Source organism: Rhea pennata, chromosome 29 (genome assembly GCF_028389875.1).
Source record: "Rhea pennata isolate bPtePen1 chromosome 29, bPtePen1.pri, whole genome shotgun sequence".
Taxonomy (NCBI): Eukaryota; Metazoa; Chordata; class Aves; order Rheiformes; family Rheidae; genus Rhea; species Rhea pennata.
Window position 1 is genome coordinate 2,899,366 of NC_084691.1, and position 23,841 is coordinate 2,923,206.

Sequence of the window (23,841 nt, forward strand, 5' to 3'; positions counted from 1 at the left end):
CTTAAATCTCTATTGCTTTATAATATACGAGCCAACAAATGGCCTCTGCAATTGGTTAAATGCGGGACTGAAGCTAAGGTGTGTTTTGTAGCTTGTATAATCCGAACGAATATAGATTATTCCCTTTATACGAGTCCCGATATAAAGAAGAAAAAATGCCGCTCGTTCTCTGTCCGAGAAGCTTTCTGGCGGCGGGCTCTCCTCGTCGCGGCTCGAGCTTCCCGGCGGCCGAGGACGCGTCCGGAGCGGCGGCTGCTCGCGAGGTTGCAGGCGCCCGTCGAGCGAAGGCGTCGCGGGCGGCAGTCGGAGCCGCCGTTTGCAGCGCTACGTCCCTGGCCCAGTTTCAGGTCGAGAGGAGCTCGGCGGGTACGAGGAATGAGTTTTGTCCCTGTCTCTGCAGGTCTGTCGGTGGCTGAACGTCCTCGGCGGAAGCAGATCGTTCAAGATGAACCGTTGTGATTTAAAAAGCCAGAATAATGTAGTGAAGCGAGTAGGTAGGTGCATGCAGCAGCCCAGAGGTGAGAGGGAGAAAGTGCCCGTGCCCATCCGCTTTACAACGAAGCGTTTTTCTTGCGCTGCGTTTCCACGGTTTGCTCTGTTACCTTCCTTCTTCCCTCCTATGGGGTAAAGCAAGGTGAGAAAACATTCCCTGCCTCCGAGCGGCCGGGAGCGTTAGGCTTGGGTGAGGACCCAGAGGGACCGCGCGGGCAGGATGCGAACGCGCTGGGTGCGAAGATGAGCCCGTACGAAGAGAAACGCTTGTGCGTCCTTCTGACCTCGTCCTCCTCCTCCGCGGCTGCTCCTTGGGACTCGCATCCTGCCGCTGGCAAAGAGACGCCGGACAAACTGCGTAAGAAACTCGGGAGTTAAACCGTGGCGAAATTTCAGCCCCGTCGGCTACCTGCTGTTAGGGAAAACAGGAATTTCAATGGTATTAAGCAGAGTTTTGACACTCCGTCATCCCGTTGAAATCATTCCTGCCCTGGCGGGGCAACTGAGCTGGACTCGGCTTGGACGCGGGAGCAGAGTGTGTTTCCGCAGGAATTCAGGCTCCGTAGAGCCGCTGGTTTAATGAGGTAGGAGCCGTCGTGCCGGATGAGCCCGATTTAACCGGGAGTTTTGCTCCCGTGGGGCAGGGCGCCGACACCGGCGACCAAGGTCCGCCGGGGCCGCGGAGCAGCCGGCGCGGCCGACCCGCGGCAGGCGAAGCCCGGAGCGCCGCGGAGCTCTCCGCTCCGGGCACGCCGAACGCCGCGATGCCGGCGGGTGCGCTGCGCCTCGCCGGGACGCTCGAGCCTTTCCGACGGCGCGGACACGTCCCCCGCGCGCCCTAGACGGTCGCCGCGTGATGCCCCCACCTCCCCGCGTCCCGGCGAAATATTAAAATGAAAGATTGCGGATGCTAACGCTCGAGCGGGAATAAAATCCTTCTCCGAGCTTTTGTTAGGCTTGGGCACAGATACCCCTCGCCTGCGCTTAGCATGCAAAGTCACGTCTGTGCTGTGTCCCTACTGCACCCAAGTGATTTGAGGAGCTGAGCCATAAACTAGAGTTTCTTTTTCGTTTTTTAAATTCAAGGAAACGTCTGAGGCTCTGCGGCGAGGAATTCCTAGCCGTACGCGCCCGCTTGCTTCACATCTGCAGCTTTTTATTTGAAGCTGCCACAGCTGAAATAAAATTCTACGGAGAAACATCTCGGTTAAAGGTCTTCTATTATTTCACAGGAATGCAGGTTTCCAGAGTTAATTATTTATTTCGAATTAAGGCCTTTACAGCTGCAGTACCTGTGCATCGAGCACAAAATGGCAGATGCTACACAAATCTCCAAGCATTTACAGTATGTAATGGGGCCGTGTAAAAGTAGTTGTTGGCTATAGTAAGTCTTTAGGTTGTTAGCATCGGAAGAGGGAATTAATTTGAATTGTAACTCAGGCGTTGTCGGCACGGAAAAATGATGTCTCCCACCTCTTGCTGAAGGTATTTTTGGAGGTGCGGAGGGGAAAAAGCTAATTTTGAATAATAATAAGCTTGAGAAGGCATCTGAAACCAGTAAACGTTTATTTTTTACACTCCTATAACTTAAAAACGGCCAAACCAATTTAAACCAAATTGGATAATAAAAAATATTGCTCCTAGGCTGAGCCCCTGTATGCCAAGTTCCAGCCTAGAATGAATTTTTATGACCAAATTATAAACCCCCTAGAAATGAAGGTTTAAAATGGAAATGTTGACAGACCTTTAACTACAAAAGCACCATAATAGAACTTTTTTTTTTTTTTTTTTTATCAAATGGCTGTTTTAAAATATAATTAAGACTTAAATATTATTTAATAGCAGCATTTCCTGTAAGTTGAAGCCTTTATCGTCGCTACGGCTGGGATGCGTGGCGGGTGCCGAGGACGCCGTTTCTGCTCCGCAGCGGCCGCTCGGACGGCGCCGGGTCCGCGTGGCTTTCCGAACCCCCCTCTCCTAAAGGCGAGCCTGGTTTTTTGTTTATTTTTATTTTATTTTATTTTATTTTATTTTATTTTATTTTATTTTTATTTTTTATTATTTTATTTTATGGTTTTTTTTTTTATGCTTTTCTTTTGCAAGGGCTTTGCTGCCTTTTCCCTCCTCGTGCCCCTTTTTGGTAGCGCTGGTGCCGAGCGCTGGCCCCGTGCCGCGGGGCAGGACGGCGCTGTGCAGCTGTCGGCTCTCCCCACCCCGCGCGCCCGGTTCGGGGCTTCATTTTCATCCTCGCCTCCTTTCCGGGACTCGCCGATTCCTCTCTCTTGCCACACGCGGCGCTTAAAAATAACCCGCGGGCCGGTTATTTATTATAACCTACTGGTGCGGTGTGTTTTGTGCCTAGGGGGCTGTGTTTATTTTATTTTTTATTTTATTTTATTTATTTTAAGCCCTCCCGGGGAAAAGGCAACTTGCAGAAAGCAGCTTAACGGGGGAAGCGGGAGCGTTCGTACGTGAAACTCCGCCACGGTACGAGGACGCGCGGGCGCAGCCGCCCGACGCCAAGGGCCCTTCGGCAGGTTGCACATCGCGGCCAAACTGAGCCAGAAACCAGCTTTTGAGATTTTTTTTTTTTTAAATACTTTTTTAATATTATTATATGTGTTTACAGCTCTTGCACTCTCCTCATGCCGCGCGTAGCACACCTGCGGCGCTGGCGTCGAACTGCCCGGAGCAGAAGGTCTCTGTTCGCAGGTGCTTGATGAGGTTGCGCTGGAGATTTCCCTAAAACCATCCCGAATCCATCTCGGAAACGTCCGCCGGGGCCGCGGCGACGCGGGGAGACTCGGCAGCAGCCGTCCCGTCCCGTCGAGCGGTTCCCAGTTCCAGCCCCGTTCCTGCTCGCCGATCCAAAGCGAGAGAGGTGGAAAAGGGGGGGGGGGGCGAGAGCTCGTATGCGAGGGCGAAATTTTATTTTGGGGCTGCTCGAAGCTTAATTTAACCTTCCTGTTCCTAAAGGAAGCGCCCAAGGAAGCCCCCCCCCCCCCCCCCCCCCCCCCCCCGCCGGGGGAAAAGCCGGGCTGTCGGGCATCCTTGGGGGAACGGGGCGGATATCCGGGATCGCCCTCGGCCGAGCGGCAGCCTTGCCCCGTCGCTTCCCATCATCCGCCGCCTTCTCCCGTCTCGCGCGATGTTTCGGTTTTAGATTTTAACCGACCGCCCTAGTACGAATCCCGGCTAGGAATCCGCCTCTTCGGGATGTGCGCGCGCGCGGGGCCGGGTGTTTTTTAAGGAGCGTGTTAACGGGTCGCGTTAACCTTCTCCCTTTCCGCCCCGAAGGGGAGCCGCGCCGGGGCCGTCCCGCCGCAACGCGTTTCGCACCCGTCGGCGAGGCCGGCGGAGCCGATCGATCCGCGTCTGGAATTTCCCACGTGCTGCCAGGTCACTAATGATTTTAAATTTCTGCTTTTTTTTTTTTTTGGCTTTTTTTGTTTGTTTGTTTATTCTTTTTTTTATCTGAGCCCCATCCTTGCTCTTTGCTCCCGAGTTTCGGGGCGGTTTCTGATCCCTGAAGCCGTGGTGGCGCGAGGGAGGGTTTTTTTTCTTCTTTTTCCCTTTCCCAGAAACGTGATCGGAGCTGCAGAGTAAAATGCCCACGTGCTTGCAGGGAATATTTTCATCTCGCTGCATTTAAGGGATCTTTCACAACCGTGGAGTCTCTCTGCTTTAAAGGAGATCTCAGCCCGAGCCTTAACTAAAGCTCTGGGTCAGAAATGCAAACCGCCTGTCCTGCGAAGCCGTAAATTGAGCCGGGCTCTTTTATTAACTCGAAATTAGCTTGGTCTTAAAAACCGCCTTGCGCTCGCGAGCGTGATGGGAGCGGAAAGCTTCCCGGGGCTTCGCGCTCCGACGGCCGCGCTGACCGCGGCTCGCGCGCCGCTCCGGACCCGCGATTTTTATCCCGGCACCTGCTGAAGCCAGTTTTCACCCTCGAAGCAGGCGTGAAATAGGGTTCGGAGGGTCAGTTAGGGACCAACGGGGCGAGGGTCCCTGTTGTGTTTTTTGTTTTTGTTTTGCTCCTCTTGTGAGCTCTGGGTTTTACTTCCAGCCAGTAAAATATCTCTTTGCTATAGAAACGTTTTTTTTTGAAACCCAAGCTATTTGCTTGCTTTTTGTTTTATTTGGAGCCTCGCTTTGCTACCTAACGCCTTTGAAAACTATGAGATGCTTCGTTTTTTAGCATTAGCGGAGGACTTATTTCCCAAATGCACATGCAGCACGCAGCTTTGCAAAGCCGTCGAGGATGTGTGATTCAAAACAAAACAAAACCAAAAAAATGCTCGAATTTGCAGGCTTCTTTGCAAGCTGCTTGCATAAAAGCCCGGCGCGACGAGCCCCAGCGTCCCCGAAGGCGCGCGAGAAGGAGCTGAGAGCGCGCGGGAAGGCGGCGAGCGCCCGGCCGCTCCGCTCTGCTCCGCTCCACCCCTCTGCGGCAGCCGCTGCGGCGGCGGATCGCGAGCGGCTTTGCGGCGGCGCCGGAGCAGGGGCGGCGCGAGTCGGGGTGGGGGGGGGGGGGGAGAAACAAAACAAAACAAGAAAAAAGAAAGAAAAAACCCAACCGCAAGCAGGAATATTTTCAGGCCCCTTGCAGCTCTCGTGCTCCAGCCCGCTCCGGGGGAAGGAATGCACAGCAGGCGTTTCTAGCCCGGGCGAGCGCGGCAGCGACTCTTTTTTTTTTTGCGGAAGGCGCCGCGCTCGCGGCTGGCACAAAGGCCTCGAGGACGGATGGCTTGAAGGCGGAAAGCAAGGGGGAAAAAAAAAGGGGGGGGGGGGAAAGCGCCTTTGGGGCTTTTTCTTTGTGCATGGAGAAGAGGGCACGTGGCCAAGCTTTACGTACAGCGGGTAGCGAGCAGGGGGGGGGGATTTGCTTGCCGTGGTTCAGCCCTCCCGTCGCTTACTGCCTGCAGGAATTTTAGCTTGCGGAGCGTAAAGCCGAGCTAAAGCAGGTACCGGGAGCGTTGGCAGAAACGCAAAAAGGTCCCTGCCGGAGCGGTTCAGCTGTCGGTTTGGTAACACCCGCGCTGTCTAAAAAGATCCCCCGCGAATCTCCGGCGCCGGTAACTCTCTGGAGGAGCGGGGCGCCTTGTTTATTTAACACCTGCTTAACGATGCAAGCTGCGAAAGTGCACCGCCACTTTTTGAGCGCTCGTACCAGCTGTTTTGCTCGAATCATTTTTTTATATGCCGGATTAAAACAATAAAAACATTAAAGTCTTAAAATTCCCCTTGAGAGTAAACATCTAGACAATAAAGAATTGTGTGTGTGTGTGTGCAGGGGATGGGGTGGGAGACTCTTGCGGCGGCGCAAAACAAGCTATAAATTAATCTCGGCAGTAAAGCCTGCTAAATTAAACCATTTCATAAAATGGAAGTTCTTGCAAAACGTTGCATCGGTCTATCTTCGGGGAAGTTAAAGGTTCTGGCTTCCCAACTTCGGGCTATTTATAAACAGTAAATCTGTCTAGCGTAGCTGGCGGCCCCCGCTCTGAGGCGGATAAGCAGGGTTTATTTTGGGGGGCAGACAGGTGAGGGCTTTACGGTCGCTAGTAGAATTGCCAGGAATTCAAAGCAGCGTTTACCCGTCGCCTTTACCCGCGTAAAGCCCCTCGGTGCGGCCTTTGGCCGGGCGCACGAGCGGCTCGGGAGAGAGCTGAGCTGCCGCAGTCTCCCAAAAGCTCCTTTATCCAAATAACCCTTCAAAGGAGCGGGTTTTAAGCAATCCACGCTGGCCTTAAAAGCAAAAAACAAGCGGTAGCTCGTTCCACCCGTGTCCAGCTCGCGGGTGTAGCTTGCTGGCCCTTTGCTTTTTCCTCCTTTTTTTTAAATTTTTTTTTTTTTTTTGCATTTTTGTGTGCAAGGCTCCTGCCGCCGCAACGCCGGGGCGAGGCGCGCCCCGAGCCGTGCAACGCCGCGGATGCAGGTGCAGGCGCTGCGCGGCGTCGACGTCTTAATCCCGGCTGGAGCGCTTGTAAACAAAAAAAAAAAAAAAAAAATCTGCTAATTCGCCCGCTCGCCGGGGTGTTAACGCCGGCTTTTGTTTCTGGGCCGGGAGGAGGTATTTGCTGCACGTGTTTCAGGCATTAAAACTGACTCGCGATCGCTGCGGTCCCTCCGAGGGAGCTGGGGCGCCGTTTGCTCCAAACCTCGAAACGTTTGCAAGCTCCCTGATACATATAATTTTATATATATCTATATTTTCCTGCCCTGTTTAATTGCCGTGATGCGCTGACGTCTAACAACGGGCGTGAAATCCCGATCCTTACCGAGCCCGGGAGCGAGCTGGGCGGCCGCGTGCTGGAAAGCAGCGGCAGAGAAGGAGCTGGGGGGGGGGGGACGGGACCCCGCGGGTAGCGGGGCGACCGCGGGAGAAGGGCGAGAGGGAGACGCCGAGAGCGGCCGCGGTCCTCGCGGCCGGGCGCTGCGAGCCCCGTATCGCAGCTGAACCGCAGCAAAGCGACGTCCGAAGTCGCGTCGACTCCTCCGAGCCGTAGCCGGCCGGCGCCGTGAGCGCCGCTTTTTTTCCTTTTTTTTTTTTTTTTTTTCCCGCCGTCGGAGCTAACTTTTCCTTCTTTTTTTTTTTTTTTTCTTTTAGGATCAGCTTTCTCTTAGCGCGGCTACGGCGGCGCAGCGGATCGCGTTAGCGGGGACGAACGCCGAGCCTCTCGGCCGGGACCGAATTTGAGCGCGGCGACGCCACCGGCCTCGGCCCTCGAGAAGCTGCTTTCGGCCTCGGCGCCGAGACGCTTCGCATCGGGCTCGAGGCGCCGGCGGCCGCGGTAAACGGCGTTCTCCGGCCCGCGTCGTCGTCGCCCGGCGGCTCCTGTGCCACGGGAGCTCGCCGCGCTCTTGGTTTTGGGACGGGTATTTGGAGACGGGGGGTGGGGAGCTTTCCTGCTGCGCCGTCTCCTTTTTTCCCCGCTCCTCCTTGGCCGAGGGAGCTTCTTGGCGTCCGAATCGTCCGTTCGGGAGCCGTGGAGCACGTCCAAGGCAGGCGGGGGGGGGACTCACGGCAGAGCCTCGCCGGGGAAGGCGGCAGCCCCGGCTTGGCTTCGCGTGGCGGAGCTGAACCCTCGGCGTCGTTATCGGCGTCGTTATTATCGCTGTTGTTACTATTTCTCGTATTTTTGGCCTTTCCCCCGCAGCGCCGCGACGCCGTTCGCTGCCCGCGCGAGCGCCCGGCGCCGCTCGCCCCTTTGCCCACCCTCGGCGCCGCGTGGCTTCCGGCAGGGATTTCCCTCGGCCCGGCGCCTCTCCGCGGGGCCGGTGCCCGTTCGGCCAGGTCTGTTCGCCTTCCTCGGCTCTCGAGGCGGGGAAGGACGCCGAGCGCCCGGGGAACGCTTCGAAAGCGCGGAGCGAAGGCGAACGGCTTTAATCGTCTTTTGTTAACGGTTTGCCGCAGCGCCGCTCTCGGAGCCTTCTCCCGACGCCCTCGCGAAACGCGGTGCGTCTTTTTTTTTATTATTATTATTCCCCCCCCCCCTCCCAACACGAGCACACACCTCCTTTTTATTCGCCCCCCTCTGCTAGGGACGGCGAGAATTGATGGCTCGCCCAAGGTCACGCCGCAAACCTGTGCCGCTGCTGGGATTCGAGCCGGGGATGTTAGAATGATTCACGTCCGCGCTGGAGCTATCCGGGGGCTTCCCATGGGGCCGGCGCGTATCCGTAGGCGCGAGCTGCGGAGCCGCTCCGCGCCTCCACCCCCTCGCTCACCTCCCTTAATTACTGCTGTGCCTCTCCTCTTAACTTATGTGGCAGCGGTAATTAATGCACGGATTTTAATAACCTTCCCTTTTGGTGCAGCAAGGCTAAAAGAAAATACGTATATATATATATATTTATATATATGCTCCACCGTGTGGAAATAAATAATAATTGCATTGCAGGCTCCGTGCGGCGGGCGAGCCCCCGCGTGCTTTGCCCGTCTCGCCGGGCTCGCGGCTCGGGAAGGACGGCCCGATTCCCGGGAGCGTCGCTCCGGCGGACGAGCCGGTTTGTTATCCGGCAAAATCCTCCTACGGAGCCGCCCGCTCGGCGGCCCTCCTGGAAGCGCCTCGACCCGTCTCCTCTTCCTCTTGCCGTATTTTTCCACCCCGTTTTAAAAAGCAGAGGGGGGGAAAAGATTAATTCCTTGTCTTTCAAGTGCTATATATAAAAAAATACACATTCCTGCTCGTGGGAGGCTCGGGTTTGAGAGCTGAAGCTCTCAACCGGTGTCCGAGCCGGGTGAAATCCCGCTGGGGCGAAAGCTTTCCTAGCCGAGCCGCTCGCCTCCCGGCCGCTCCGAAAAGGGGGGAGCCGGTTTCCTCCGCAGCCGGAGGTGCCGACGCTGAGGTTAAGCGCGCCGAGGAGGGAGACGCCGCGTCTGCCGGAGGTGACTTTATTAAAATTAAACGCGACGCCGCGAGTCGAGCAGCCGGTTTTATTAAAGACTTTGCCCCGTCCGTCCTTGGCCGAACGCCGCCCGCCGTCCTCGCCGTGCCGCGGGCCAGATGGTTGCTGCCTTCCCCCCTGCCGAAACACCTGCATTTCGGCGGAGGGGCATGCGAATGAGAAGCCCTCTGGGATAAGGGAAGCTATAGAAATGTAAATTAAATTATTTACCTACTCCTAGTTAAACGCTCTGCCCTTCTGGCCAAGGAGGATCGGGGGACGGGACGGGCTCCAGGACCCCGTTAACGCCCCGTTGCATCGGGGCGCCGGGTGCCGTCGCCTTGGGTGGGAGGCGGACGCTGGAGCGCCTGGAAAATCCCCGCGGCCCGGGGAGTCGCGGCAGCTTTACCGAAAACGTAGCCCTCGGATAACGTCCGGGCGCACCGTCGCTGCCTGGCTTGAGGAGCCGTCGGGTGCCGCGGGGAGGAGGATGCTGTCGCACGGCGCTAGTCCGTGATAACAGCAGCATTAAAATATATATATAAAAAATATATATATATCTTATAAAAACAAGATCTGCATGCAGATGGTTTTCTCCACATTGGTTAAAGCAAAAAAAAAAAAAAAAAAAACAACATATTTCTAAGGGTTTTGTGACTTTAATCCCCAGCAGCGGTTGGGCGTTAATCGCAGGTCGGGATGCAAGTGTATTTTTGAAGCCAAAGGCACAGCCGCCTGGCTCCCCGGAGCCGAAAAGAACGTTTTGGGGTTTAATCTCAAGGCAGTTTCGGTGCGGCGCATGGGGTGGGGTTTTTTTTTTTTTGGAGGGGGGGGGTTGCATGCACCAAACGCATCCAAACGCCTGGAGACGTTTGGCTCTCGCCCTCTTCGCCGCGCGCCGGCACCTTCCCGGCTTCTGGTTTTTTTCGCCGGCACCGGGCTGAAACGACAAAAGGTTTTGTGCAAGGGCAGGAGCGACAGGACTCGCTTTGAATATCTTATTTTTTTGCGCGTGTGCAAGGCGGCAGCGGCGGGGAAGGGGGGTGTCGCGGAGCTGATGGCTCATAAACCTTCGCTCTCCTTTTCATTTATCCTCGCAGAGGTGCCGTCTCTTCCCTCCTCTAGCGGAAGGACCCTGGCACTGAAACCCGTTCGCAGAAGCTCCCGGGTAGCCGGATCCGTGGCTGGAACAAAAAAAAAAAAAAAAAGAAAAGAAAAGAAAAATGCAACTTTAGGTCGTTGCAAAAGGAAAATGCAATTTAGGTCGTTGCAAAAGAGAAGATGCAACTTCAGGTCATTGCAAAAGAGAAGATGCATCTTTTTGTCTTTGAAAACGAAAAATGCAACTTTAGAGCATTGCAAACGAAAATTGCAACTTTAGGTCATTGCAGAAATAAAACGCAACTCTAGAGCGTTGCATTCTTGCAAACCAACAAGTTTTTCCGGCGTTCTCTCCGAGCGGGCGGGCTCGCGCCACCTGCTTCCCTATGGAAACGGGGCCCCCCCGGGGCTTCCCGCAGTCCCCGGCAGATAATTGCAATGTTGCCCCCCCCCCACCCCCACCCCATCCCCGGCCTTTGCAAACCTATGAATCACTCCGGGATCTGGGCACTTTACGCACATTAGTGAATTAATCCCTGCAGGCTCCGGGGCTGGGGGTCAGCGGGGAAGGGGGGGGGGGGACGACACACGAGCGTGGGCATTGCACAGCCGGGGAACGGGGGAGATGGAGCCGGCTGGGCGCAGCGCCGGCGCGGCGGCTGGGGGACGTTTCACCCCGCAAAAGAGCGGGCTGAAATCACGCTGCCGCTCGGTGCCGATGGAAGGAGATGAAGCATTAAAGCCGGTGCTGTGGCTTTAACTCATTCCGTTTTTTTTTTTTTCCCCCTCCCTCCTTTTTTTCTTTTCTCCCCGCGCCGCTACTTTCCTCCCCGTGCAAAATGACATGATTTAGCACCGAAGCGCCGGGCTCGGCCTCTGGGTTTCGGCGTTTGGAAATACGTGCCGAAAGATATATGGCGTCTGCGAGCGCTTCGGCGCGGAGGAGAGGCAGAGCCGCGACGCTGGCGCGAGCGCATAAAGATGTTAAATGGAGCCGTAGCGGGCGGCGAGAGCAGAAGCGCCCTAGGAAAAAAATGGGGAAAAAAAAAAGAAAAAAAAAAGAAAGGAGCCGGGATGGAAGTGGGCAGCCGGGGACGGCGCGGCGCGAAAGCACCGCTGCGGGTTTCGGTGCCCTCGGCTGCCTTTTCTCCCCCGGTTCGGTTGCGTTTTGGCACTGGTGATGTTTAGTTACGGCCCGACCTGGGCGGCAGTGATGGGAAAACCAGCGTACGTTCACCCAGGGCTGCACGAGCCGCCCTGATAAAACCCTTCCTTGCTGAGACGATTGCGAGACCCATCAGCTTGGGTTTTATTTTAGTTTAATTCGAGCCCTGGCCGCTCTCAGAAGCGCTGCGGACCCGCCTGGTATTTTTGCAGAGGGGGTTGAAGGACGCTTTGCATAAGATATTTCTTATTGCACCGAAGCGAGGAAGCGTGTGTGTGTGTTGGGGGGAAAAATAGATGCGACGGCTCCGGCGCTTCGGCTAATTTGCAAGCGCGGGTGGCTCTGGGTCGGGTTGGTTTGTCTGTCCGCTTAAAGAGCGGAGAGAAAGGAAGGAAGGAAGGAAATTCTTTGATGCAGCGGCTCTTTCGAGCAACGGCAGGGAAAGAAAAAAAAAAAAAAAGAAACGAAACGGGCTGCGCCGCATGCATAAAAATCCTGCAGCAGGGCCCGTGAAATGCCCTCCGCCGCGCGGTTTGTCGCAGTCTATTAGGAGAGGCGCAATCCATCCTCCGCTCTTTTATTATTATTTGCTTTAACTCCATCGCTTCCTCCGGCGCCGGCTGCCGAAAAGGGCCCCGGGGAGGTCGCTGCGGCCGGGGACGCCTCTCGTCTGGGTTTTTAAAGCGGCTCGGCTCGGCCCTCCCCCCCAACCCTTCCCCTCCGCTCTCGCGGGGCGTAAACCCGAGCCCCGCGTTAGCCGCCATCCCCAAAGCGCCCCCGAGCCCCCCAAAGCGCCCCCGAGCCCCTAAAACCACCCCCGAGCCCCTAAAACCATCCGCCGCGGCGTTAGCGAGAGTAGCGGCGCTTTTCGGCGGGTTTGGCTCGTCGCCGCCGCTCGCGAAACTTGGATGATTAAAACTTATTTGTCCCCCGTTCGCCTGACGGCTCCCTTCGTCGGGAGCGACGCGTTCACACGCCGCTTCCCACCCGATCTGCCCCGCTCTGGGTTTGCTTAACGCTCGGCAGCGATCGTGTTACGAGTCGCTCTCCGGGCGGCTCTTCCCCCACCCCCCTCCCAAAAAACCCGGCTGCAGGATGTACCGTAAAACGCAGAACGCATTTATTCACGATTTGCTAAATTGTTTCATTTCAGAGGTTTACAAACGAGGACCACCTGGCGGTTCATAAACACAAGCATGAGATGACATTGAAATTCGGCCCTGCTCGAACCGACTCAGTCATCATAGCAGGTATGTGGCGCTCAATCCAGGCCAGCTCGGAAAATGGTGCACATTAATATAGCATGACTGCAAGATTAATACCAGGGACCAGATGCACTGAAAAACGTCTCTACCTCCCATAAAAAGCTCTTGTGATCTGCATTTAATCAGGAGGAAAGGAAAGCCAGAGGCTTCCAAGTTTCTATTTTTTTTCTTTTTTATGGTAGTATCAGGTTTTGTGGGTTTCTCTTTTTTTTCTTTTTTTTTTTTCTTTTTTAGCTCTCACCCTTTTTATTAACGCTGGAAGATTTACGGGCTAAAGGTCTTTCGCGTTTCTGCATGTGCTTTGAGGACGATGAACCAAATCTGACAAACCCGGCTTCCTCTCCTCGGCCCAGGTGTCAATTTTCTTGAGCTTTTAGGCTAGCAGCTAATAAATTAAAATGCCATCGAGTGACCCGGCCGCTGCCGCGAGTGCATTTGCAGAGCCCAGACGAGGTGCTGTGGCAGCTCGCGGTCAATGCGGCCTTTATAAGATTGGAGAAAACCGTATATTGCCGCCTGGCAGCAGATCGCTGCCGGTTACAGATACCCTCCTGCCTTGTCGATCCCCTTCCGTCGGGGCTTCCTAAAAGGCCGCGAAGTTTGCGCTACCGCCGAGCGAGCGGGTTACTGCTGGGAGCAAGGAGAAGGGAGGAACCGTTTTCTTGAGCCCTCGAGGGTGCCGCGGCTCCGCCGGGTTTTCGCTGGGCCGACGCTCGACGGGTTGCTGCGGGCTGAGCCGCGAAGCTCGACGGCGGATAAGGGGGTTTCGCGAGGGCTAAAAAAACCGCGGCGGCTTTGAGCGGCGAGATCTGGGACGTTACTGCCCTGAGTCCCCAATGCCCTGTTTTACGCCGCTGTTTTATCTCGGGGGAGTTTCTTCTTCTCTCCCTCTGCCCTGTTCCGTGCTGGAATTGGTGCCTGGGTTAAGGAGCAGGAAGATTCAGCGTTGTGTCCATTGCCATAACTCCACGGTTAGGCAAAAGAGAGTCGTAAAGAAGCCTCTGCTTCGGCTCGAGCGGGGCTACGGCGCTCCGTGCGGAGACCCGGCAGCCTGGGTTTTACGTGGGAGGCCGAGCTGAGCTCTCCCGGGGATCCCCGCTGTGCTTAAAAACATAGGAAGTTTCCTGCCGGATGGATTCTCCCGACGTAACGTGCTCTTGCCGGGCTCCCGCCAGTACCCGGGCTCCCGACCCACCGTCACGCAGCAAAAACGCTGCTCGCCGGCAGCGGGGAGGTCGCTTGGCTGCTTTATAAGCCTGGGCGACGGCCAGGGAGATCGTGACTCGACGCGTTAATACGGTGGAAAACCGGCCCCGGCGGGACCGCTTTGGCCAGCGGTGGTAATGGGGCCGTGCGTGCTCCGACGGCGCGTTAACGTTCCCTTACGGAGGGAAACGGGCGGAGAGGGAAGCGGCTCTTCCCCGCCTCTGTCCCGCCTCGGCCGGAGAGCCGCTCCGCTCGGCCGTTTCCCCTCCGGTCGCCGCACGTCTTTTTTTAAGAGCGGCAAAAGTTTCTTTTCTCGTTTCCGTTTGCGGGAGATACAAAACCGACCCGAAATCGTCCCCCTCTTTCTGAATTGCTTTGGCAAACGTGCCGCACGCCTCAGTGGAAAAGCACCCGGGCTTCTGCGCAGCGGAGGCCGCGGCCGCTGGGAGTCCCAGGCGAGGGCTAAGGTGGTTTAAATGAATTTTCTAGCCTCTCTTTAACAGCTGCTCCGTATTGCAACCCCAACAGATCAGACTCCGACCCCAACTCGCTTCTTGAAGAACTGCGAAGAAGTGGGACTCTTCAACGAGCTGGCCAGCTCCTTCGAGCACGAGTTCAAGAAAGCCGCCGAGGATGACGAGAAAAAGGCAAGAGGCAAAGGCCGCCGCTGCCGTAAAACCCAGCCGCCGGCGTAGCGCCGGCGGGGGGACCGCGCTCTTCGGGTGGACCGCGCGCGCCGTAGGGTTAACCGAGCGCGGTCTCCGATTTAACGCGCTCGCGCGCGTGGGGACTGTGTTTTTTTGCAACCTGCGCGACTCGGGCTGCCCGGCCCTGCGATCGGGGCCGCCGGTTAGAGCGGGTTTTAATGGGTGACTGTTCCTTTGGCTTTTCGCTTCGAAAAGCGCAAAAAAAGGCGACGCTCGGAATTTCTTGCATCTCGGGAAGGAGATGTGGGAGAGGATCGAGGCTCCGCCGACTGCTCAGGACCGGGGCGAAATTCCCCCGGAGCCTCTTGGGCGCTCGGGATCCTTAAAGCTGTTGCCTTTAAGGGGCGGCTGGGGCGGTCTCCCGCGCTCTCCGCAAAGCCAGGGAAGGGGAGCGAGGAGCCGCCGTGGTGCGCCGGAGCCTTTGAACGCTCGCAGCGCATGCAAATAAAGAGGGGGCTGCAGGGAGGGGAGGATTTTCTAACAAAAGAGCTGCCTCGCGCGCAAGCCGTATCGATTCAGCCTGCCCCTGCCAACCTCGGGAGCGCGCGGGTCTGAAGGACGACGGGCTCGCTCGTCAGATAGCAGCTAATTAAGGACATTTTCCCTCTCCTTTCCCCCCCCCCTCCCATACCGATCCCGCCCCGCTTCCAGGATCCGAGGAACAGCAGCAGATGCGCGTTGGGCTCTTAGACTGGCACATACATTTACTAAATTGATATATGTACGTACATACGCTCGCAGTCAGCGGCGCTGCTCGGAAATAAACTGCAGCGGCGGTGCCGCGTAAATCTTCGCCGAGATGGGGGACGGAGGAATTCAGAATTAAAACGGAAACCTGCCTTTCGCCCGCTCCCCTAATAACAGGGAAGGGGAAGGGGTGGGGGGGGGGGAAGGCTCTTTAAAGCATAAATTGATCTCTCTCATTGGTATGCGGCGTTTCACGCTCTCCGCTCGCTGCCTTTTGTTCTCGGCAGCCCCCCGAGCGCTGCGCGAAGGTAGCTCTCGGTTTGCGGTTTCGCGCAGAAATGCTCGAGCAGCCCACAGTCTAGCCAGGCGGTTTTATATGCGAGACCACCCGCGTCCTGCGCCGCGCTCGCCTGAGAGCTCCGGCAAAGAGCCTTCGGGCTGCCGGACGCTCGCCTTTTATTTTTCTCTTCCCCCCCTGCCCAACACACACACCACCACCCGTCTCTTTTAGGACGCCCGCAGTCAAAATATTTCCGCCGGCGGCCAGGCTCGGCGCGCGGGGCGGTTTCGGGCGTCCTAAGGGAAAACGTTGCCCCTCTTAGGAAACCTCCGTGAGTGCACTCGGTGCCCGGGCCCGGCTGGCTCAGCGGACCCGGCCGCGGCCGCCCGGCGCGTCGCCGAGACGCTCCGAACGTTTTCCCCGTCGCCGCCCGTGTGTTTTCCTGTCCGGTTCCCAGGGTGGTCTCGACACCGAGCACGTTAATTAAAACCGTAGGCGCAGCGGGGGCTTCCCTGGAGGCGCTTTCGGTGGCTTGAAACTTTCCCGAACGTTAATCCCTTCTCTTTTGTGATTCCCAGCGCCGCGGCTCTGCTTAAAGAGGGCAGGTAAATGGTCCCCGCTCGGCACTGGGTCTGCGGCGGGCCGAGGTGGCCGCCGAGCCGATTGCCCCGCCGTTCTGGCCCCCGTCGCCAGCCCAGATCGGGGTGCTCTATCGGACCCGAGGACCCCCCCCCACACACCCCTCCCCAGCCCTTCTTGTGGGTGCTCGGGAACCTTGCGGGCTTCCGAAGGTGCCTGGCCGCCGGCTCGGCCCCTCGCACTCCCCAGCTCGCCCTGCCCGTCGCTCCCCCCTCCTCGCCCTGCTGCCCGCCGTGGCGGGGGCAACCGGCAAGCCGGTAACTGGGTGAAACGGGGCACGTGGCACTGCGGGAAGCCCGGCGGGTGGCAAGTCGCCGGGGCCAGGCGTACGGTTGGGTTTGCTTTTAACGGGGCGCTCCTAGATAGTTAGTAAACGGCCTGGCTCTTCGTTTGCTTTTGATAATCGGGTAATAAAACAATTAGGCTTGATTTATACAACGCTTTGCAGCTCTCCTGCGAATGGAAGCGCCTTCTGCAGCTTGCAGGCATTTGGCTTAGTTACCTGCTCTCCTTAGCAGAGCCATTTTACGGGGGGAAAAAAATGCCAATGGAAAGAATTGCGTGCGTATGTGTTACTGAGAAACCACAAAATGGTGCCGTCTGGGGCAGAGACCGTCTTTGCTAGGCCTTCGTCTCTTTGGACGGGGCCGGCGCGGCGAGGCGCTGCTCTCGGCCTCCCAGATGCTACTCGAGTCCCAATAAATAATAATAATTTGGCGAGAGCTCAGAGCCGGGGTTTTTCCTCTGGGGACGGCCAAACGCGTTTCGCAAAGTGTAGGAGCTAATTGCGCCTTCGATCTGCCTTTTCCCGTAGAGCGCCGGAGCCCTGGACATGTCACTGCCGTCAACGCCGGACATCAAAATAAAGGAGGAAGAGCCGGTTGAGGTGGACTCTTCGCCTCCGGACAGCCCCGCGTCTAACCCGCAGTCCCCCCGAAACAAGGAGAAGGTAGGTGTCCGGGACGGCGCCCGGCGGAGCTGTCGGTCTCCCCTTCGCCAGGGGAAAGCAAAAAGCTTTTTTCTCCGCTCGTGCGCCCAGGCCTAATTTGAGGTTGCGAGGTTGCCATCTTATTTTAAAAGGAAAGAGAAAAGCTCGTTCCTTCCCTTCCCCCAGCTCCTTAAAACCACATTTGCTGCACTTAAACGTCCGCCTGGATTTGGCTAATGAGGGAAGCCTTGCTATTTACCCTGGGGTAGCGCTGAGAACGCTCTTCCGGCAGCATAAAAGCGCCAATTGAGTAAAACATCTTCTCGGAGATCGGCTCCCCGCGTCCTAGGGGTTCGGCTGGGTGATTCAGAGCAGGAGATTAGTCTCGGTGGCACGGGCTCCATCTGAAAAACTTCCCACTGTGGAGACGTTAGCTGGGGCCCGAGCAGTAATTTGGAGAGGGGAATTATTTCCCAGTGGCCGCTGTAGGCAGCGGAAGCCTGAATTGCTGCGCCCTGCCCTGTTCCCGACACTGACATCGAATCCGTGCGACTTCAGGCTAAGTCTCTCCCCTCCGTGCTTCAGTTTCCATTTCACGGTGTCACCAAAGTGCCTAAATTTTTCCTAAATTGCTTCTAAACCATCACAAGCAGACAGCCAGGCAATGAGCAGGCTAACGAGTAACCGCCGGGGTCCTTTCTTCTGTGTCTAGGAGATCCCCTCAAAACCTGTAATCATTTCTACACCTACCCCGACCATCGTGCGTCCGGGCTCGCTGCCGTTGCACTTGGGCTACGACCCGCTCCACCCGACGCTGCCTTCCCCGACCTCTGTCATTACCCAGGCACCACCATCCAACAGACAGCTAGGGTAAGTATGGAAGAGGGAAACGCACGCTGAGGTTTTTATTCCCGCCTCGTCAGGCTTCCTGGGCAGTAATTAGGTACCTAAATAAGTTAACTTGATTGTCGGAACGGCTGAGGTGCCGCCGTTCCCGCTGCGGCTGCTTGGGCATAAGGGCCTCGTTGCAGCACAGCCTGGAAAAGGCAAATGGGGCGTAAGCGCAGAAAGCAGGAACTAATTGTTGTAGTGTAACGAAACGAGGCGGAACGCGCCGCGGGGAGGAATTAAGCCTGATCCCCAAACGCGCTGACAAGACGCTCGCTGTCTGTGCCGGGGACGCCGAGTCGCTTTTGCTGCCTGGTGCGGAGGAGAGAGCGCGGAGAAACCGTCGGGAGGAAACTGTGCGGCTCTTTAACGGCTTTGGGATTTGCTCGGACAGCTGCTGCCTCTGAAGTGTAACCTCTCCTCCAGCCTGCCGGCCTCCTTCGTGGTCAGCTTCTGCCTCGGGAGCTGTTTGTTTCGGCAGCTCTGATGACCTGCTCTTTTTCGCCCCTTTAACAGGCTCGAGCGGAGACTCGAGAGCGCTCGGTGCTGTGCTTATGAGCCTGCTACGCTGCTAGGTAGCTCCAGCCCCGCACATAAAAGGAAGGAGCCTGAAGGATGCAGGAAACACATTACAATGGGCCCTCAGGAGACATATATTTAGCCCCATTTCTATTCTTTGGTGTCAGGATGCTTTGTTTTTGCCATGGTCCTGGCCTCTTTCTAATTACCCTTGTTTGAGGCTGGCTCCTTACATTAACCAGGCCATTTATTTGGGGGCTGTCAGTTCATATTTTCGTGTGTGTTTTTGCCTTGACCCTCTGGCACCATCAATCCCGGCTTCCTGACGGAAAGTTTTAAATCCTGTCTTGAGGCATTAAGGGGTTAAGTGATTATCCCAGGGCTTTGAAAGGGCATTGTATTCCTTCGGGCAGCCAACCCAGAGCCTTGGAGAAAAGAGAAAATCAGAACTGGAGGAAGGCAGCCTTCAGTATGTTTTTTTTTTTTTTTTTTTTTGCGTTGCAGCCCACGGTGAGAGATCCCTCCTAGGGCACGGGAGTCGAGCGCAGGGTGCAGAGCGGCGGGGTTGCAGTTTTATCGAGGGTCCCTGCGTCAGGGCCCCGGTGGAAGCGGCGGGGCCGTGGGCCTGGCGGAGATGTGAACTCCGTGTACTCCAGGCTGGGATTTTCAAAGCAGCCTGGAGGATTTGGGATGCCCGAGAGAAATGAGTGCGAGCCCAACGCTCGCGTTGCCCAGGCAGCCTTAAAAATTCCGGCTGGAGTTACTGGCATCGCGAACTTCCCCCTCTGACTTGGGTTCCCTGCGTCTCCCCACGCTGCTGGGGCTCCGTGCCAGCTCCGAGGATCCCAGGCAGCGGAGCCTCGTCCGTGCCCTTCTCCGGGCTCGTCAGAGGAGGCAGCAGCTGGTTTTCATCTCGACTCCCCGCTCTTCTCCCGGCTCTTCTCTGCCTCCATTCGGCTTCCCGCTGCGCTGTCGTGAGCTGAGGACGAACGGCAGAAGCAGCCCTGGCTGGCGGGGAAAGGTTTCCCTCTTCCCGTTCCGGCTGGAGCGGATCAGCTCCGCTTTTCCTGAGCTCTCCCGGACGGGGCTGAGCCCAGAGGGTCGCAGCCGGAGGGAGGATGGGGAGCTCGCGATGACGTGAAGCGGAGGCGGCGGCGTGGGGCGCGCCTGCTTGCCAGCGCCCCGCGGGTCCACCCGCCGCCGCTGCCGCCGCCTTTTGCGCTGCAAAATGATCTGCGACGGAAAAAGCGCTTGGTATTTCTCATTTGTCACGATCAGGCTCCGGCGCGACGGCCTCCTCCGCCAGCCTGCGGTGAGCGGGGCCGTTCGCCTCGCCCAGAGCCGTTGTTTCAGGCAGACACGAGCCAACGTCGGCTCCGTATTTAGGAGATTTTTCTCCGGAGCCGGGAGATTTAGAAGCGTTTGTTAGTGGAAAGCTCAGGTCTCGCAAACCCTCTCGTGGGAGCTCACCGAACGCTCCTCGTGGGCCGGGATGTTGCCGGTAAGCGGGAGCCGCTGCGCAGCCCCGCTGTCTGCCCGGTGCCCGCGGAGCGGCAGCCGGCGGGCGCCACCGAAGAGCCCGCGGGGACGCTTTTAAGCTTTTAGAGGAGTTTCGGGAGCTCTCGCAGAGCCTGACCCCAGCGGTGCCTGGGAGAGCTCTGCTGCGTATCCGCGTGGGCGTCGTGTCTCTGGGCTTCAGCAGCGTCGGCGGAGCGCTCGCCGTCGGCGGAGCGGCCGGCACTGCGTCGCCGAGACGTGACGGCGCGTGCGCCGAGCGGGCTGTAGGTCGGTACCTCGGCACGTGCTCGTCTAACCTTTACGCCAACCAATTCAGGACATGGTGAAAGTACTTGCTGTCCTCCAAAAAAAAAAAAAAAAAAAAAGTGAAAATTGGCCCAAATTCACTAACGGGGGTTGACTCGTGCTTCTGCCCTTGAGCTCACGGGGCTGCCGGGACAGCATAAACTTGAAATAATCCGTGACAATTTAAATTGTTTCTCCAGGTCTCCCACAGGTTCCCTTCCACTTGTCGTGCAGCTTGCAAATGGACAGACCATGCCTGTGCTCCCAGGCCCTCCTGTACAGATGCCTTCTGTCATATCGGTAAGAGAAACATCCAACACGGCTCTGCGTGAGAAGGGGGCAGCGTTTTCCCTCTGCCAAATATATGGCGACGCTTCCATTTTGTAAAAATTAAAAGACATCTCCCCCCTCTGTGCTGGATAAGACTGGAACAGGAGGAAGAGGGGAGCCAGCTCTGGCAAGGTAGTAATAACATGTCGATCACACTAGAGGGCAATAAGTCTGGAAGAAAACAAAGCTTTGCCTGGACAGATGGCTCATGCCATAGATCCAGGGCTGGGAACTGTAGGATCCCTGATTAGCTGCTTCCATTTGGAACAGCTTGCTTCAATTGAAACCATTCGAGCTTGCAGAGAACATGTTGGTCTTCGCGGGCCAGGAAAGCCACCCTAACCTCGCCAGCGTGCTAAAGAGCTGTTCGAATATTAGCACTGCGGCTTGTGCTTTTGCATGCAGGGAATTTTCCGCAGTGTAGGATTCGCGAGCAGATTAGCCTGCTGGGTGGTTTTTATGTCTGCTGAGCGCTTCAGCTCCTCACCGAGCAGCCTGCGTGAATCCTGGCCGTCCTGCAGGGCATGTCTTTTGGTTTTTGAGCGAGTGGCGGCCAAAACCTTCTGTCCCAGGTAACAGGAATGTTGACGTCAAAGCAGGCAAACACGGTGACAGTTCGATGTGGCTCGTGGGCACGGAAACGTCTTCGTACCTCCCTGCTTGTTCTAAAATACGGTTTGCGTTTGCGGTGTTTTGTGTCAGAGCGGCTTACAAAAGCAAGTGCAAATTCTGGCTTTTCCTCTTTGATGAGGGAGAAAAAATACCTCTTTTCTAGAAGGGGACACTGTAGCCGTGCGGTAGAGCTGGGCAGAGAACCCAGGAAAAGGTCTTGCATCCGCCCTCTCCTCCTGTACTGGTGGGGAAAAGCCACCTGGGAGGGAGAGAAAGAAGGAAATTTTTAGGGCTGCCCTTCTGCCCGTCTCGAGCAGCTACTTGGTGTGGCTGGGCTCTTAAACAGCCGCTGTGGCCACCAGACGGGTGGCTGCTGGCCTTCGGAGGCAGCAGACGTAATTGATGGCAGCAGTTAGATGCTGAGCGGTTGTCAAGACTTATAAATGTGCTTGGTCAGGGAATTACTCTAGAGCTGCTTCGCGGAAAGCGCTTGCGGAAGTAGCACCTCAGCTTCCAAAAACTCATGTATTGGTTTCTGTCCGTTAGCTGGCTCGGCCGATGTCCATGGTGCCTAACATTCCCGGTATTCCTGGGCCACCCATCAACAGCAGCGGGTCCATTTCACCATCAGGCCTTCCAGTGCACTCAGAAGCCAAAATGGTAAGTGTCCAAACACGTGCCTGGGGAGGGGAGGTGTCACGCCGGTGTTGCCGTGATGTCTTCGCCAGCTCCTCCAGAAAAGACTCCGTTTGGAGTCCTTTTCCCCTGCGGCCTTTGCGAAGCGACGCCGCTTCTCCAAAATCCTGCGCAGCCGTCGCTGCGCCTTCCCGCACAGAGAGCAGATGTTACGAATGCCACCGGGAAGAGCGGACGAGTCGGCGCTGTTGTCAGGAGAAACCTCAGCCCCGTCCTAAACACAGCTGTTGTGTAAAGCTGGAGCTTTTGGATCCAAGATAACAGATGGGTTGGAGGTGGGCTTGAGGAAGGCAGAGCCAAGAGAAGAGATGTTGTGCTGTAATCCAAGGGTCCTAGTAATGGTTTTCACGTAGACTCTTTTAGCTAAAGATTTCGGGAAGCATTTCCCTCTGTTGGCTCTTCCACAGATCAAAGCAGTGCACGCAGAGGGAGGAAGCGAACCTAAATTTGAGAGCAAAGAGTGGTGAAACCCCCCTTTTTTTTTTTTTTTTTTTTTTTTTTTTTTTGCCTGAGACAAGGTAGAGGTGTTTGCAGACCCGTCTCTTACAGTGGTGCTGCTCACCATTGCTGCAGTGACCTGTGTAGTCCTGCTCCCATCACCTCCCAGTTAGGTGTCTGCAGATCAGAGCTATGAGTGGGGTGACAGATCTTAAAGTCTGTTCGAGGCATGAGACAGGACCATCCTTTCCCGTGATCCTGCATACGGCCGCCCGGAGAACATGCCAGCCGTGCTCTCGATCCCGTACGTGCCCTTCTCTATCCCAGAAAGCCCTCTCTCCAGGTGCTCAAGGGCAGTTCAAGCCCCAAAGCCTGTTCAGTCCATGTTCTTTCTGCGGAGCCTGCCAGCTGGGAAGCGGATCGGTGCCAGTTGCTGTAGCAATTTTGGGATGCAGACACCTGTCCGCTTGGGCCTGAGTTGGAAGCCACTGTCTGTCTTTGGGTAGGCCAGATGGTGATGGCTTTCGGTTGGATTTGAATCAGCCGCAGTCCCTGAAGACCACGTTCCCCAGGGGCCTGGCTGCTCGGATGACAGAATTGATGGTTAAAACCTTAACAACGTAGAGAAGAGGTCCACTGATGTCCTCTTTTCTCCTCTGACAGAGGCTGAAGGCCAGCTTGACACATCAGACGTCTTCCTCACTGAATGGCAGCAACCTGGTGGTGGGCTCAGCCAGCACGATGGTGACTGCACGTCCGGAGCAGAGTCAGATACTTGTCCAGCACCCGGATGCCCCTTCCCCAGCTCAGCCACAGGTCTGCCGCCACTTAGCCTGCGAGGTTGGGCTGGAGATGCCGAGGGGGGTTCTGGATCTTGGGGAAGGAAGAGGAAAACCTTGCAACCTTCCTGCTTTGCAGAGGGAATTAAAAACCGTGGGGTTTTTTCAGTGCAGTTTCAGCACTAACACTCCCAAACCGTGCCAGGCAGAAAACTTCAGCAACATGTTCATTTGGTTGACGAGGTCTGGAGTTTAGAAAGAGTATTTTGCTCTCTTCTCCCTGCACAATTACTGGGGTTAAACGCTCCCCTCTTAGGCAATCAACTCCGCTGGTTCCTGCCAGCTCACCAAATGCCAGCCTTCCATCAGGATCGCCACCTGCTCCGTCAGTTAGACAGGCTTCCAAAAGTTTAATATCCATATGCTGCCTGACAGCAAGTACCGAAGTGTAACTGCGCTCCCCGGTCGGGGCGGTGTAATTACGGAGCCCTTGCAGAAGTGCCGGCGAGGCTGCGTCTGCAGGACCGTTTGCCCTCGCTGTCTCTTCCTTTGTTCCCGCGAAATCAAACCGGGCAACGCGCAGGGTTACGAAACCCTTTGTAGCAGTTGCCTCCGCGAGCTTGTTTAGCTGAAGACATTCGAGGGAAAATTTAACCCAAATTAATTTTTAGAGCAAATTGGCCTCTCAAAAGCGGCGGTTTGTTTGAACGCTGCGAGTGAGTTACTGAACCTGAACAGAGGCCGTGTTCGATTTGACTGCGCGCGGTTGCGTGTGTCAGAGCAGCACCGGACGCTCCCAGCCCAGCAGCTGGGAGTTACCTTCTTTCAGCTGATGCATGGTGGCTGGTTATGCAGGAACCTCCTAAGTCATTGCAATGCAAAGTAAAAGAAGCTTATTTAAAACCTCTTAAGTGA

General features: G+C 56.4%; 1 protein-coding gene and 1 long non-coding RNA gene across 2 annotated transcripts in view; both read left to right on the top strand.

Annotated features, from left to right (window-relative positions):
• LOC134152137 (cyclic AMP-dependent transcription factor ATF-7) overlaps window positions 1-23,841 on the top strand; it is a 54,562-nt gene that overhangs the window by 24,959 nt on the left and 5,762 nt on the right. Inside the window, exons 3-9 of the mRNA XM_062597264.1 lie at window positions 12,303-12,399; window positions 14,149-14,267; window positions 16,748-16,882; window positions 17,574-17,731; window positions 20,272-20,371; window positions 21,560-21,673; window positions 22,811-22,963. Coding sequence (XP_062453248.1) covers window positions 12,303-12,399; window positions 14,149-14,267; window positions 16,748-16,882; window positions 17,574-17,731; window positions 20,272-20,371; window positions 21,560-21,673; window positions 22,811-22,963 — 876 coding nt within the window. The remainder of the gene's footprint in view (window positions 1-12,302; window positions 12,400-14,148; window positions 14,268-16,747; window positions 16,883-17,573; window positions 17,732-20,271; window positions 20,372-21,559; window positions 21,674-22,810; window positions 22,964-23,841) is intronic.
• Window positions 3,197-7,235, top strand: LOC134152213 (uncharacterized). The gene is made up of 3 exons (XR_009960978.1): window positions 3,197-3,373; window positions 3,790-3,891; window positions 7,103-7,235. It is a non-coding gene; the product is annotated as an uncharacterized LOC134152213 (long non-coding RNA).